The 14,132-nt window shown below is 63.8% G+C and overlaps 2 protein-coding genes across 7 annotated transcripts; one reads left to right on the top strand and one right to left on the bottom strand.

Annotated features, from left to right (window-relative positions):
• Positions 1–58: 58 nt before the first annotated feature.
• SLC25A39 (solute carrier family 25 member 39) lies at positions 59–4,362 on the top strand. 2 transcript variants are annotated; one of them, XM_028519972.2, is made up of 12 exons: positions 59–215; positions 1,130–1,229; positions 1,340–1,399; positions 1,519–1,563; positions 1,815–1,924; positions 2,287–2,354; positions 2,488–2,612; positions 2,802–2,975; positions 3,316–3,425; positions 3,598–3,679; positions 3,759–3,839; positions 3,926–4,362. In XM_028519972.2, exons 2-12 carry the CDS (start codon positions 1,145–1,147, stop codon positions 4,039–4,041), a joined length of 1,056 nt encoding a protein of 351 aa, XP_028375773.1. In that variant the 5' UTR covers positions 59–215; positions 1,130–1,144; the 3' UTR covers positions 4,042–4,362. The 2 variants fall into 2 exon arrangements, with proteins under 2 accessions (XP_028375773.1, XP_028375771.1); XM_028519970.2 differs by having other exon boundaries at positions 1,791–1,924.
• Positions 4,363–5,043: 681 nt separating this feature from the next.
• RUNDC3A (RUN domain containing 3A) lies at positions 5,044–14,084 on the bottom strand. Of its 5 annotated transcripts, none has more exons than XM_028521968.2 (11): positions 13,712–14,067; positions 10,131–10,246; positions 9,624–9,757; positions 9,319–9,404; positions 8,444–8,533; positions 8,280–8,360; positions 7,957–8,122; positions 7,684–7,841; positions 6,815–6,952; positions 6,595–6,701; positions 5,044–5,626 (listed from the first exon to the last, which is right to left on the bottom strand). In XM_028521968.2, the coding sequence occupies exons 1-11, from the start codon at positions 13,816–13,818 to the stop codon at positions 5,484–5,486; spliced, it is 1,326 nt and encodes a 441-aa protein (XP_028377769.1). In that variant the 5' UTR covers positions 13,819–14,067; the 3' UTR covers positions 5,044–5,483. The 5 variants fall into 5 exon arrangements, with proteins under 5 accessions (XP_028377769.1, XP_028377768.1, XP_035889895.1 ...); XM_028521967.2 differs by having other exon boundaries at positions 9,624–9,772; positions 13,712–14,062; XM_036034002.1 differs by having other exon boundaries at positions 9,624–9,760; positions 13,712–14,062.
• Positions 14,085–14,132: the final 48 nt, after the last annotated feature.

Genomic DNA, 14,132 nt, shown 5'->3' with positions numbered 1-14,132 from the left:
GGGGCCGGCGTCACTCCGGGCGTGCGACCAGTCGGCCCTTGGGGGGCGGGGCCTCGCCGCGTTTTCCGGGGGCCGAACGGGCTCCGCGGCCTTTCTAGTCAGCCTTGCAGCTAAGCGAGCGAGCGAGCGAGCGCGGACCCCGCACCGGCTGCGGAGCCCTGATGGGCCCGCCCGGCCCCGGGCCCCGCGCCGCACGAGTACCGACCTAGAGCCAGGTGGGTAGGGCGGGACCGGGCTGAGGGCCGGGCTAGGGACGAGAGCCGGAGTCGGGGGTCTGGGGTCTCGGGGATCCCGAGCCAGGGCTGGGCTGGGGGCGCGGAGTTGCGGGCCGTTGAGTCGATCGAGGCGCCTCCACCCGGCGCTCCTTTCGCGCGCGGCAGAGCCAGGGAGTGTAGCCGAGCGACGAGAAGAGACCCTGCCTCCCTATCCCTACTTCTTGCTCTCTCGGTCGAGTCCCTCGGCGTGTAATTTTGGGGAGAGAGAGCAGAGCGATTGTTCTCTCTGCTAATCCCGGCCCGGGAGGGGATGCGGGGAAGGGCTGGGAGCCCGGTCTGCCATCTGAAGAGGCGGACGGACCCCTAGGCGCCGGCAGATCTGTTTACACATACCCGCATTGCCCAATCCCACCTCTCTCCACGTTCGGTGACTCTGGGCTTGCATGTGCCTGTCTCAGGGCGCGGTGTTGGAATTGGGGGCGGGGTGCAGAGGGGTGGCTGAAGCGTTTTTGATCTTTGGGTCCCTGGGGCCAAACCGGGCACCCTCGCTGGGGACTGAACAGTAAGCCTGTGTGGATCCGACGAGGAAATGGCAGCGAGCCATGATTGCCGGTTAACCAACCGACGACTGGCTCAGCTTCCTGCCTTACTACTCCCCAAGTGACCTTGGGAAGGTCGCCTCATCTCTCTGAGCCACAGAGAGACCTCCCGTTGGCAAAGTGGAGATAGCAGTACCTCCTGTAAAAGGTCATTGTGAGGGTCAGTTGAACTTATCATACTCAATGAACTCACCACACTCAGTGAGTGGGGTGAGGGTTCAGAGTGGTCAGAAAGAGCCTTGCCTCAGTTTCCCCCAGTCACTGGTTTTGGTTTGTGACTGAGCTTTGGGTTTTGGGGTTTGGTTTTGTTTTCAGACTTGGAGCTACAAGATGGCTGATCAGGATCCTGGGGGCATCAGCCCCCTCCAGCAAATGGTGGCCTCGGGTGCTGGGGCCGTGGTCACCTCTCTCTTCAGTAAGGCCCTGGGAGGTGGGGTGGGCAGCTGGGGGCCGGGGTAAATCAGAGACTGGAGGGGTCAGGAGTGGAGTCTTAAAAGGAGTCTGCGGACCTGCCCTCTCCCGCAGTGACCCCGCTGGACGTGGTGAAGGTTCGCCTGCAGTCTCAACGCCCCTCAGTGGCCAGCGGTGAGTGTCCGACCCTGGAGCTGGTAGAGGGTGGTACCGGGCAAAACAGTCTCAGAGCGATCAGATTCCTGGGGCAGGTGCCGGGCTCTCCTGACTTGGGGGCCTGTCTTGTGTTTTAGAGCTGACGCCCCCCACCAGATTCTGGAGCTTCTCTTACGCCAAATGTAAGTGCCCCAGGCCACGGAGAGCCTGTGAGGGTCTTGGGAGGGCGTGTCCCCGTCTCCCCCGGGGCACCTGGGAGCCCCACAGCCTTGGATAGGATGGGCCGATGGATGGGCTTCCAGGTGTCAATCAGCCAGCCCTCTGTCACACACGAGAAGGTTCGCCTGGGACCCTGGCCTCCACGGGCCTTCCAGAGCCACGGCATGCTCATGCTTCCCCCCTTCCGCAGTGCCCGCCTCTCTCCAACCCACAGGGAGGTGCCTCCTGTACTGCAACGGGGTGCTGGAGCCTCTGTATTTGTGCCCAAACGGCGCCCGCTGCGCCACCTGGTTTCAGGACCCCACCCGCTTCACCGGCACCATGGTGAGGAGCGGCTGTGCCCCCGGCTGGGGCTGGCAGCATCCCCGAGGGATCCAGATGGCTTGGGCAGCAGACCCGGGAAAGAACAGATACTGCAAAGCATGGGGGGGGGGGGGCCAGTGCTATTTGGGAAAGGGTTCCCCGCAGAGGTCATGCCTCCACGGGGTTGTGGAGGTGAGCAGGGGTCTCCCTGGAGGCAGACGGGGAATCGCATGTGTGAAGGCCCTCGGGGCCACCGCCTCCCTGCAGGCCCCAGGGCTGTGGGCAGAGGCGCGGGCGTCAGGCCGGGTCCCAGCCTAGGCCAGCCCCTCATGGGCCTTTTTCGTGTCCATCCTTCCTGCCTGGGCTGATGTCCTCTTGGCCAGGACGCCTTTGTGAAGATCGTGAGACACGAGGGCACCAGGACCCTGTGGAGCGGCCTCCCTGCCACCCTGTGAGTGCCCCGGGCCTGCCCGTGGTCTTGCCGTGTGCCCTGCTGATGTCGTGCTCCCCTGCTGGCCGGCTGGGCGGGGCAGCGGGGGCCGGGGAGGTTTGGGAGTCCCGGCTGACATCTGCTCACCCCCCAGGGTGATGACTGTGCCAGCCACCGCCGTCTACTTCACCGCCTACGACCAGCTCAAGGCCTTCCTGTGCAGTCAAGCCCTGACCTCCGACTTCTACGCGCCCATGGTGGCTGGGGCTCTGGCCCGCTGTGAGTGCAGCCCTGGGCCCTTGGTCTCCCTTGGACTGCCCCACCCACCGCCCCCGCTGCCACCCCACCTGAGCTCAGTCCTTGCTCCTAGCTTCACTCTTCACCTGCTCGGGGGGTAGGGAGGTGTCTTGGGCTCCCAGACCCTGGGGCGGGACCCGTGAGCTGACCCCTCCCCACTGTTCCCCGCAGTGGGCACCGTGACTGTGATCAGCCCCCTGGAGCTGGTGCGGACGAAGCTGCAGGCTCAGCACGTGTCATACCGGGAGCTGGGTGCCTGCGTCCGGGCCGCCATGGCTCAGGGCGGCTGGCGCTCTCTGTGGCTGGGCTGGGGCCCCACCGCTCTCCGGGATGTGCCCTTCTCAGGTGGGCACTGGGGGTGCTGGGGGTGGGTTCAGGCAGCCCTCGGAGGGTGCACGAGAGGTCTACAGCCAAGTCCCAACTTCGGTATCACTGATCGTGAGGCCACTTAACTTCTCTGAGCCCTGACTGGCTCATCTGTGAAATGGGCTCAGCAAACAGGGTGCTTGCCCAGGTTTTCATGAGATAATCCTTCAGAGAGCCCGTTAGAGAGACTGGCACGTAGCAGGAAGGCCTCTTAACTGGGAGGGAGCGGTTGTCATGGTATCGTTCGCTGGAAGGCGGGTGGTATGGACCCACCCCTCTGCCTTCCCCACGTCTAATAAGCGTACTCTGCGCCCACAAGCCTTGTACTGGTTCAACTACGAGCTGATGAAGAGCTGGCTGAGTGGGCTCAGGCCGAAGGACCAGACGTCCGTGGGCATCAGCTTTGTGGCTGGTGGCATCTCAGGGACGGTGAGTTGCCAGGCTGAGGGTGAGGCTGGCAGAGGTCTCTTTGCGTGGTGGTGCGTCAGCTTGCTGTCGGGAAGCAAGCCCGCGCTCCCCGGTGATAAGGCTGGCAGACCCTGGCTGGATGCGAGGGATGGGGGCCCGGGAATGGAGATGAACCCTCTCCCCGCCCCACCAGGTGGCGGCCACCCTGACTCTGCCCTTCGATGTGGCGAAGACTCAACGCCAGGTCGCGCTGGGAGCGGTGGAGGCAGTGAGAGGTGAGGGGTTGGCTGGTGTGGGGTGGGCGCACGTGGGGGTCCAGGTGGGGTCTCACTGGGCCCGGCTTTCTGTCTGCAGTGTCGCCCCCGCGCGCTGACTCCACCTGGCTGCTGCTGCGGAGGATCCGGGCCGAGTCTGGCACCAGGGGGCTCTTCGCAGGTGAGTGTCCCTGTGTGCGCCCGGCCTGGTGGAGGCGGGCCCCCTGGGACCCGCCCTCTGACCCCAGCCTTGCCCTCCCGCTGCAGGCTTCCTCCCAAGGATCATCAAGGCCGCCCCGTCCTGCGCCATCATGATCAGCACCTATGAGCTGGGCAAGAGCTTCTTTCAGAGGCTCAACCTGGAGCAGCCTCTGGGCCCGTGAGGGGAGCCAGGGGGTGGGGGCCCGCCTCCTCCGGGGACAGGGCAGGGTGGGGTGGGCGGAGACTGAGCCAAGTGCCTTGTCCTCAGGGAAGGGGCCTCCTTTCTTCCCTCTCAACTCTGAGCCCCTTCGGGCACACCCACACCTGCCTCAGACAGCCTTCTTCCTGCCGGTCCTCGTCCCAAGCCCCAGGGATCATCACTCTTCCACCCTCCCCTTTCAAGTTCAAGACCAAATCTGTTAGCTGTCCCTCCCCCATTTCCCTGTGTGTATTGTGGCCAGCTCGCCCTGTTGTTCCGTGAGTGTAAAGATGATGAACTCCTCTCCAGTGCCTGTGACTGCGGGGCCCTGGCGTTGGGGGGAGCGGGCTTGTGAGTGCTCCGCCCAGAGGAGGACTGGGAGGGACCTTGGTGTCGGCTCTGGCTGCCCAGGTGATGCCCGTGTAGAGGACCCCGCCGCCACCACTTTAGTGAGGACCCAGAGTTGGGGGGTGGCAGGGGGCGATGCTCAGCAGGCAGTATCCCTACAGTGTTAGGGCCGGGGTGAGAGATGGTGAGACCTCTGTCCCAAGGGCGCTCGGAGTGATGACAGAGAAGGGAGGTCATTCACTGCCAGGCTTTGGCCTCATGGAAGTGTCCGCAACTTTGGGCCAAAGCAGGATCGCTCAGGATGGTGGGCTGGGAGGGAGAGGGCCCTAGCAGGGCCTGCCTCCTCCATCCTACCCCACCCTGTATCCCAGGATGTTCAGTCTGTTCTCTACCTGGAGCCCAGCAAGTTCGGGGTGAAGGGGTGCTCACTCATGTGTCCTGGTCCTGTTCTGGGTGGACCTAACGCTCAGCACAGTTCATACAGAGGTCACTCACCCCTGAACGGTTCTGGCACAGGGCACAGACCGGTTCTTTATGGCCCAACGTCAGGTTGGTTACAGGCCCCAGTGTGGGCTCTGCTGTGTCCTGCTAACCCCGGGACAGGGCCCAGTCCCCGCCCTCACAGACAGGCTTCCCGCAGTCCTCTGGCTTTTATTTGCCCGATCCCCTCGGAGCCCCTGCCCTGGGGGCTGAGGGAGAAGAGACTCCAGGGGGTGAGTACAGGGACAGACGGACAGGTGGGGGAGATGGAGGTGCTGAGGCCGGCCCACGAGTTCCCGAGGCGGGTGAGGGGGACGGAAAAGGGGAGTCCCAGGAGGGAGCCAGCCAGGCACCGGTCACCGGAAGAGTGGAACAAGCTTCCCCAAGGGTTCCCTGTGGCTTGGACAGCCCCACCTGACTGCCAGACCTTTGTCCCTCGGCAGCCCTGGCTTCCTCAGGCAGGAAGCTAAAACCAGGAGGAAGAGGACCCCCGGCTGGGCAGGCAGCGTTCTCCGGAAGGGAGGCCTGGGCTGGGGCGCTCAGAAAAGACGGCAGGCATCGGCGCCCCCGGCGGGCGGGGCCGGCGCGGCCCGCACTTCAGCTGGGGCTCAGCGCGGGGCTGCCCTCGGGGCTGTCGCTCACCAGGCACTCGTTGGATTTGAAGCTCGCCAGGGACTTGCAGCTGGGGATGGAGGCCAGGGAGCCGCAGAGGCCCAGCATGGAGGGCGTGGGGTCCTTCCCTGGGGAGAGAGCGGGGGTGAGGCCAGACCAACCAGTCTGCGTGTGTGGTGGGGGGGTGGGCTCAGGCTGGGAAGGGATCGCCCCTCGGGTCTCCCCTCCCCCGCCGCCAGGAGACTTTCCTGGTTCCTGCGGCATTTGCATTTCAATTAACCTCGACGAGCGCCCGCCCGAGCCATGCAGAGCTGGGAACACTATTGTAATCGTCAGTTTCTGTCTCTGTCTCCCCCTGAGGCTCATCCTCTCTCTTTGTCCGTTTATTAAACACAGCCGTGAGCACTCGCTCTGTTCCAAGCACTGGGGGTACAGAGAACGGACGACACACAGTCCTTGCCCCCAAGGAGCTCACAGTCTGGTGAGGAGACAGACACACGGACAATCACAAACAGTGCGGCAGGGTCCCTTGTCCAAGGCCCGCCTTTTGTCTTAAGATCTAGGGTCGTCCGGCACAGGAGGGTTTTTGGAAAGAAAAGACAGGAGGTCCGGGCACCAGGAAAACTAGGGTGGGGAACCCAGGTGCGGCCGCGGGGCGGGCAACACAAAGTGCATGCGCTGGAGTCCGGGACACTCGCGTGAAGGGAGCCACTAATTTGGCTCTGAGCTTCCTGGCAGCCAAAGAAAAGGGGGAAGGAAACAAGGGTCAGGCAGGTGGTTCACAGAGCGCATGAGATACGAGCAAATGAGGCAGAGAACTCCCTGGGAATCTGAACCCCTCGGGGATGTCTTGTTACCAGAAAGCCATTAAGCCCTCACTGCATGCCGACACTGGCGGACACCTGAATCAACACCCCCGTTCCACAGGTGAGAAGGGCCCGAGGAGGCCCAGCTGGGGTTTGCACCAGGGTCTGCCTGGCACCCCAGCCACGCTCTTCCCTGCTGCGCCGGCCTCTCCAGAAGGGCCGAGGGCAAGGTCCAGGGCCTGGCCCGAGCCCTTCCTGCAGGGAGGCTGGGTGCTGGATTGGGGGCTCACCGATGGGGCCCCAGGGCTCCTCGTCCTGCTTGCCCTCTCCCAAGCGCTGGGAGTCGGAGCTCAGACTGGCTTCGGCCGACAGTGGCTCCGTGCTCATGAAACTGTGTCTGCGGCAGAGCGGAGAGCAGGGGTACAGGCAGAGGCTCCCGGGCCCCCAGCACCCCCCCCCCCCCCAGGAGGAGCCCTGGCTCAGGCCCAGACGCGGCCTGGGTGTGCTTACCTGCGGTAGCGCTTGGGGTCGCTGACACCCTCCGCCCTATGGAGCGTCCCCAGGGAGGGCCACTGGTTGACCAGGGGGGTGGTGATCTCCTTGGAACCCTGGGCCAGGGGAGCGTGGTCACCAGGGATCAGACCTGTCCTGGGATGGGGAGGGTGGGGTCAGGCTGGCTGGAGGAGGGAGCGGAAGTAGGGAAGGGGATCTCAGCAAGGGGGGTTGGGGAGGGGTTAGGATTGAAACCTGGGTGGCAGAAAGGGGGACAGTGTGGAGGATCAGTGGGGCAGATTCAGGGGGTCAGAGAGGTGACAGGGATTGGTGCGCTCACGTTGGGGCCAGAGGGAGTCAGAGGATGTGGGAGCCAGTAGAGAATAGTGTGGGACTCCAGAAATGTAATGGGGGGCAGTGCTTGGGGCATCGTGCTGGGAGGTCACTGGCTGATGGAAGGATTGGTGGGGAAAGGTCAGGGACAGTTGGTGTGAGGTCAGGGGTCACCATGGGTGATGACAGTCAGTAGGCGTAAGTAGCAGATCAGAGGGAAATAATCATGATGATCATCTCCGAGTGACAGAGGTCCTTGTGAGTAATGTTGGGGTCCCCGGAGTAATGTTGGACCCCATCTAGCTGATGGACGTTCTAGCTGATGGTGGATAGTTGAGGAGGAAGTGGGGAGTGGGTTTTGGAGGGATCCCAGAATGTTAGTTGAGGATAATGTTACAGATTGAAGGTCACCGGTGGGATCTCAGGGTAGAGGTGATGGGGTCAGTGGTTTGGCACTGGCGGCCGGTTGAGTTGGGTGCGGGTGTCAGGGAAAGGCGAGGTTAGAGTCAGCGGGGGCGAAGCCGTCGGGGTGGCCGGGGTCAGGGCGCGCTCACAGCTGCTCCTGCAGCTCCAGAATCACGCCTTCCAGCTCCCGCTTCTCGCGCTGGTTCTGCGCGGCCGCCTCCTCCAGTTGCAGCTGCAGCCTCCGGTTCTCCGCCTCCAGGTCCTTCAGCTGCGACTCGCGCAGACGCACGAGCTCCTCCAGGTAGCCCTGCGGAGCCGGGGCTCAGCCCAGGCGGCGGGAGGAGGGTCCCGGCAGCCGGCCGGCCCGCCCGCCCCCCGTTTGCCCTCCCGGCGGCCTGTCCCCCGCGCCGCGCGGCGCACACCTTCTGCGCGTAGACGATGCGGAACTTCTGTTCCATCTTGTGCCACTTGCTGTACCAACTGTCCTCGTCGGTGACGAGCGGCAAGTACGGGTGCTCCGGCGAGTTGTCCTCGCTCGTGCTGCTCTCCGCGCTGTGCCGCTCCTCCTCGTCGGTCAGGTAGTCGTAGCTTGCGGGAGGGAGCAGTGGGCACGGGCCGCCTCGTGCGGCGTCCCATGCGGCCCCCCACCCGCCCGGCGCCTGCCCAGCCAGTTCCCTGCCGCCGTCCCCGCCCCTCCGGGCGGGGGCCTGCCCGCACCCACTGCAAAAAAAATCGGGCTTCTTACCTCTGGGTGAACTTTAGGTAGGGCGTGTAATCGATGACCACAGGGGTCTTCCCGTCCAGCACCTCTCCCTTGAGGCAGAAGCTGGGGGCAGAGAACCCACAGGGTTAGGGTGGGCGTGAGGGGATGGGGGTGTGGACATTCGCGGGGGGACACCCAGACCCCACCTGAAGTCTATGGCGCTCAGTCCTATCAGCATCCCGGTGAGGACCGTGGCCTCCTCCCTCAGCATGATGGCGCCGGAGTCATAGAAGCGTCTGTAGGGGCCGCGGGGGGGGGGGGGGGGGGCACTGATGGTGCAGCGTCCTCCCAGGGGGGCCCCCATCCCTCAGGGTCTGTCTTGTTGGCTTATTACACATGTTTCCCAGAGGGAAGAGGTATCTGCTTCTTGCTCGTCCCTCAGGTGTGGGTCCTGTGTCTCCCTCGGCCTGGGGCCCGCTGGGAACAGCACCTGTGTCTCCCACCTGCTAGAATGGTCCCCCTGAGACTAGACTCTCCTCAGTCCTCTGAACCACGCCCCCCCAGTACTGGCTCACCCCGATCCTTAAAACCCAGAAACACACTGGTCCCCCTGCCCCCGGGCCCATCCTGCCTGTGGCCCTGCCTGTGGAGACACAGTGAGGGAATGAGGCTGCACGTGGGGGCTGTGCGGGTGGGCAGCAGGCGCACACACGCGGCTGCGGCTCTCTGGGGGCGGGCGGGGCTGCGTGCTGTAGTCCTGGAACAGGGCCAGCACGTCACGTAAAATGGTGCGTCGTCGTGTCCAGGTGTGTGTCTGAATGCAGAGCTGGGAGTGAGACTGGCACTGAGAAGTGATGGCAGATAATGAGTTTGACCTGAAACAGGTGATGGTGGTGCCAAAGGTGTGTTTCAGGACCACGGTCTGGACTGGACTGGCAGGAGGAGAGGAAAGCTAGTGGTGCATGCTGGGAATTGTAGTCCAGCTAGGGGAGGTTGCTGCAGGAACTTAAGGGTGGAGTATGCTTAGGCAGTGAACAGGTACCCTGGCGCCTGGGGCCTGAGCCGACTGAGGGGGCCTGACCTGGTGGTCCGGGTGTCCCGCAGAGCCGTGGTGATGTACTCGGACATGCGCTTCTCCATCAGTGCCACCCGGATCCACGCCCGGCCCTGGAAAGCACACCCACCTTTACTTGCCGCCCTGAAAGGGACCCAGGTGCACACCATGGGGTCCGGACCTCCTGTGGCTCTTCTCCCCAGTCCCCGAGGCAGGGGTGAGGGCCGAGAAGCAGGCAGTTCCCCTGCGCCCAGAGCGGGGGGGGGGGGGGGGCGGGGGGGGGCGGGGGGGGGATGGGGGGGCGCTGTCCCGGCCCCCTGCGGGCCACCCACCTTGGCGCGGGCTGTGCTGATGTTCTCCATGTTCTCGATGCTGCCCACGCAGTTGTTGGGCACCTTGCTGCAGGCCAGCCGGATGTAGTCCCAGAAGCCCCGCTGCCCGTCCGAGCTGAACCAGCTCACCGGACCTGCTGGGGCACAGGCTGAGCCAGGGCAGGGAGGGGGCTCAGCAAACAAGGGAGTTTGGAGAGGGTCCGTGTAATAGGGCACATACATGCACACGTATAAGCGGCCACATACATACATATATACATACAACCTACCCCAAACATGTGTGCGCACACACACGTGCACAAAGGGCACGCCAGCATGTAACCGCGTGTCCAAAAGACCCCTTCCCTCTTCCCAGCTCTGTGCGTGAGCTTCTGTGAGTGACCCAGAATTGGGATGGGGTCAGTAATGGGGTTCAGAAAGCCACAGAGTAGATCAGAGCGAGGTGGCTGGGAGCTGAAGGTGGGTGCTGGGAGGGCCATGCGGCGAGGGGCAGGAACCTGGGCCCACCTTTGAAACGGTGGCTGAGGATCTGCTCCAAGATGGCTGCAAAGTTCACAAACTCCTCGGACGAGTCGTCAATGGGCTCCGCCGTGTACTTCTCCAGCAGGGTTTTCACGGAGAACCTGGGGGGCGGGCGGGGGGCAGTGGGGTGTCAGGCGAGAAGGCAGGTTGTGGGGAGATGATGGCAGGGGAGGGACGCCAGGCAGAGAAAGGGACAGAGGGCAGAGAAGTCGTGAAGGGCATGGTTGGTGGCGGGGTGGCAGGGGCAAACAGGATGGGGACAGGTGAGAATACAGTGACCACAGAGGCACTGTGACAGGGGAGCGCTGGGGTGGCAGGTGGGAAACTGACAAAGTGGGTGACAGGAAATGCAACAGCCAGAGAAAGGAAGCTTCGGGAACCAAGCACGAGAGGGCATGAAACAACAGGCAGAAAGTCCCGGCGCCCAGAGCCACCCCTCCTTGCCCACCCTCTGAGCCGCATCCTCTCTGCGTGTGGGTTGGGGCTTGGCAGGAGTTAGAAGCTGGTTTGCACCCATGCCCTGAGCCGTCTTCTGCTCTTGCTGGGACAACCTGCAGTCCCTCTCGGGGTGGGGGGTCACCCGTGCCAGGGCCTGTGAGCTGGCAGCAAGCACATGGGGCATGGGCATGCGTGGTGGCCAGGTGGGCTCTCAGCATGCCGGCGGCCCCCCTTCTCCCTTTCCCTTCCCAGCTTGGCCGCCTACACACCAGCTGCCCGGAGCCAGGCGGTGCAGAGCTGGGCTGGGGGAGTGCGGGGTGTGGGTCTGACAGACGCACTGGGTGGGGGCGAGCACTGGCGGCAGATCTGGGAAAGGGGCCTTGGGGGCCCTGACACCCGGCTTCTCAGAGACGAAGGGAGAAGGCCCCCAGTGTCCCATGATTGCCCTATCGTGGGTGGCAGAGCAGATGTGGGGGTTGCTTGGAACTGCCTCCCCCCGCCCCCCAAGCTTATCGAGCCCTGTAATGTGCTCAGCACTGTACTTTGCAGGTATGGTCTCACCCATCCTTACGACAGCCCCGGGAGGTAGTTCCTCCCATTATCACCAGCATCCTCATTTTCCAGATAAGGGGTTGACGGATTTGCTCAGAGTCACGTCACTGCAGCTTGTCAGGGTGCAAGCAGATATGTCTGATTCCAAAGCCCTTGCTCTTTCTACTGCATCTTGTGGCCTCCTGGTGGCTGTCAAACTCCCAAGGACTTGAGCAGCCCCTGCCCCCTCTGGCCTCCACTCTGCAGGCTCCGGCCCTGGGGCACTGGCCTCCCTGGCTCTCAGGCCCCTGGCGTGGCTGAGTCCAAGGGCCTCCCTCCCTTCCCTCTGGGCTTAGAGTTGGTCTGGCCTGGGATCCGAGCCGGGCCATCGTTGGGACCGCACGAAGGGGCGGCAGCCTGGTGGACTCAGTCCTCTTTCCCTGGGACACCTGTGTGGCTTCAGACAAGTCATTTAATCCCTCAGAGGCCTGTTGTCTGAGGCACAAACAGGAATAATAGTACTCGCCTCGTTAAACTCTGGTTCAGATGCCAGGCAGGACTGGGAGAAGGCGAGTGCGTACAGGCCGGGGCGGGGAGGAGCTGGGCCGTGAACGGGGAGGTTGGGGCATTATCTGGGCTTCACTATGCGGCTCCCTGGCTCCCACCCTGACGACTGGTTCTGGTCATCTGGGTCAGACCGCAGTGGGAGCCTGGGGCTTGTTTCGGAGTGGCTGCCATCTGCCATTTGTCCTCAGGGGTGCTGCCGAGCTGGGCATCGCCCCGGGGAGCCCCATGGTGTGCTCCCTGTTAGGAGGCGCAGCGACTGCTGCAGGTTACCATGGAGACAGGCAGGCCATGGCCCAGGGGAGCCTTCAACCTGCTAAAGGGAACTGTTCTGGGAGCTGGAGCGAACCATGTGACAGTGATGAGGCAGCTGAAACCCAAGGGGTTTCTGAGCCTTTGTGTTGCCCTCCGAACCCCCACAAACCTATCTCTCACACTGCGGCTCTCAGTTCACTTTCCATGCACCAGCACCTCTGCTCCTGCAGCCCAGGCCAAGGGGCGTTCCCTCCTTCCCCACATGCGCGGGCTGCCCAGCTGCCCTGGCTGGCAAGAGAAAGAAGAGGAAGCTCGGAGATCAAGGGGGAGGAGAGGGGCAGGAGGGGCATCATCGGGGCAGAGTATGTTGTGAGCCAGGTCTTGGGCCAGGCTCCCGCGTGGATTAGGTCATTACCACTCCTTGGCACGGCTGGTACATCCGTAATGGGGATGATGAGGCACCCAAGGCCCGGAATAAGGAGGAAACTTCGCCAAGGTTGCCCAGCTAATAACTGGGGAAGTAAGAGCTTGAACCCAGGACCATCTGGGCCCAAGGCAGAAATCTTTGGTCTACACCGCACTGGCAGGGTTGGGGTGTGAGGGCGGAGGTGGTGGCCGGCACTCGGCACTCCTCCCTTCTGTAACATTTCGGGCATTTTTACGGTGGTCTGATGTGCACCGCACTGTGCTAGGCACGCGGGGCACAGTGGTGGGAGACAGGCGCCACTCTAGTGAGGCTGGGTGTGTGCCCAGGAAGCTGGAAGGAGCCATAAGACCCAGTAGCCAGGGCATCAGGTGGGCATTGATTGCGGTGTGCAGGCAGGCGGGGCTGGCAAGGAGACAACAGATGCCTACTGGGAGCCCCCTGCCCTCAGAGGTGGCAGGGAGGGGGGGCGGGGGGATTGCAGGTGGAGAAGGCAGCTGGCACGGGGCCCCTAGAGGGAGAGGGGAGTGTAGGGGGTGCTGGAGTAGAGGCTGAGCAAATGACCGTTCCTGGCTTCAGAGCAGGGCAGGGAGGGTGAGTCTCTGCAGGGCTGAGGTGGGAACATTACCTTGGGGGGCCCCAAGAAAGCAGGGGAATCTTCCCAGCACTGCAACAGCCCCACCCTCAGGGGCATGGGCCTGCCCTCCCAGTCTCCTCCCCTGGGACCAAGGAGACCCAGGTTTCTTTGGCCAGGCCCTCAGTCCTCCCCACGGCAGGGGCAGCGCCCCTCACCCTGCACTGGATGAGATCAGGGTCCTTGCCCACCAGCCCGGTGGACTCTGTCACATAGAGAGGGAGGGCACCATTCCTGCTTCAGGGTTCGAGCATTGGCAAACCTTCCAGAAAAACCCCACTCCAGACAGGCTGGGCTGTCGAGGAGGAGCAAGGGTATGCTAGGGGGTGATGCTCAGGGGTGATCATGCCCCTGCCCCATCAGTTCTCCTAGGCCCACTGCCTGCCCGCCCCCAGCACGGAGCCAGCCATCACCGCCCCTCCCCCGCACGCACAATGTCACTTCCTGGTTCGCACAGGAAGCTGCAGTACCAATGAAACACCCCTCACCTTCCAGGCCTCAGGATGGCCATAGGCCTGGCGTGGCCTAGAAGGGTAGAGAACAGACCTTCAAACCCATCCCCGGCCTGGCCCTTTGCACCAGCTCCTCTTAACCCTATGCCACCTCCCTTTTCTCCAAGGCTGCTGTGCATCCTCCCGCCGGCACGCACATCCCGGCTTCCAAAGCCCGACCCCACACCTCTCCCCGACCACCCCACCCCCGCCCGCCCACGGAGCCCACCTGCACACGGTGATCAGGTTCCTACGCTCCACGGCCACATTGCGGGAAGACGCTTTCTTTGAGGACAGCCCCAGAGCCATGATGGTCTGGACAAAGCTCGCTTCCATCCAGATGTGCAGCCACTGCTGCCGCTGCCAGCTGCCCCTTGCCCCTCCTGGTGCCCGGGCCCCCAGCCCCCGCCGGGTCACAGCTGGGCCCTTTGCCCGTCGGGGCCCCTCGTCCCCTCTACGGCCATCCCCCCTGCCACTGCGCCGGGGTGCCCGGCCCCTTGGCTCCCTCCCCAGGCGGTGATTCCGGAGCAAAACAAGGCCGGGGAGGGAGCTCTCCGAGGTGCTGAGCCGGGGCCGTCACCCCCTCCCCTAGTCGCCCGCCCCACCTCGGCCAGTGACGTCAGGGCCCTGGGGCCCCGCCCCCAGAAAGT

The sequence above is a fragment of the Phyllostomus discolor genome, chromosome 8 (genome assembly GCF_004126475.2).
Source record: "Phyllostomus discolor isolate MPI-MPIP mPhyDis1 chromosome 8, mPhyDis1.pri.v3, whole genome shotgun sequence".
NCBI classification, from domain to species: Eukaryota; Metazoa; Chordata; class Mammalia; order Chiroptera; family Phyllostomidae; genus Phyllostomus; species Phyllostomus discolor.
This window is presented reverse-complemented; position numbering and strand designations above follow the sequence as displayed.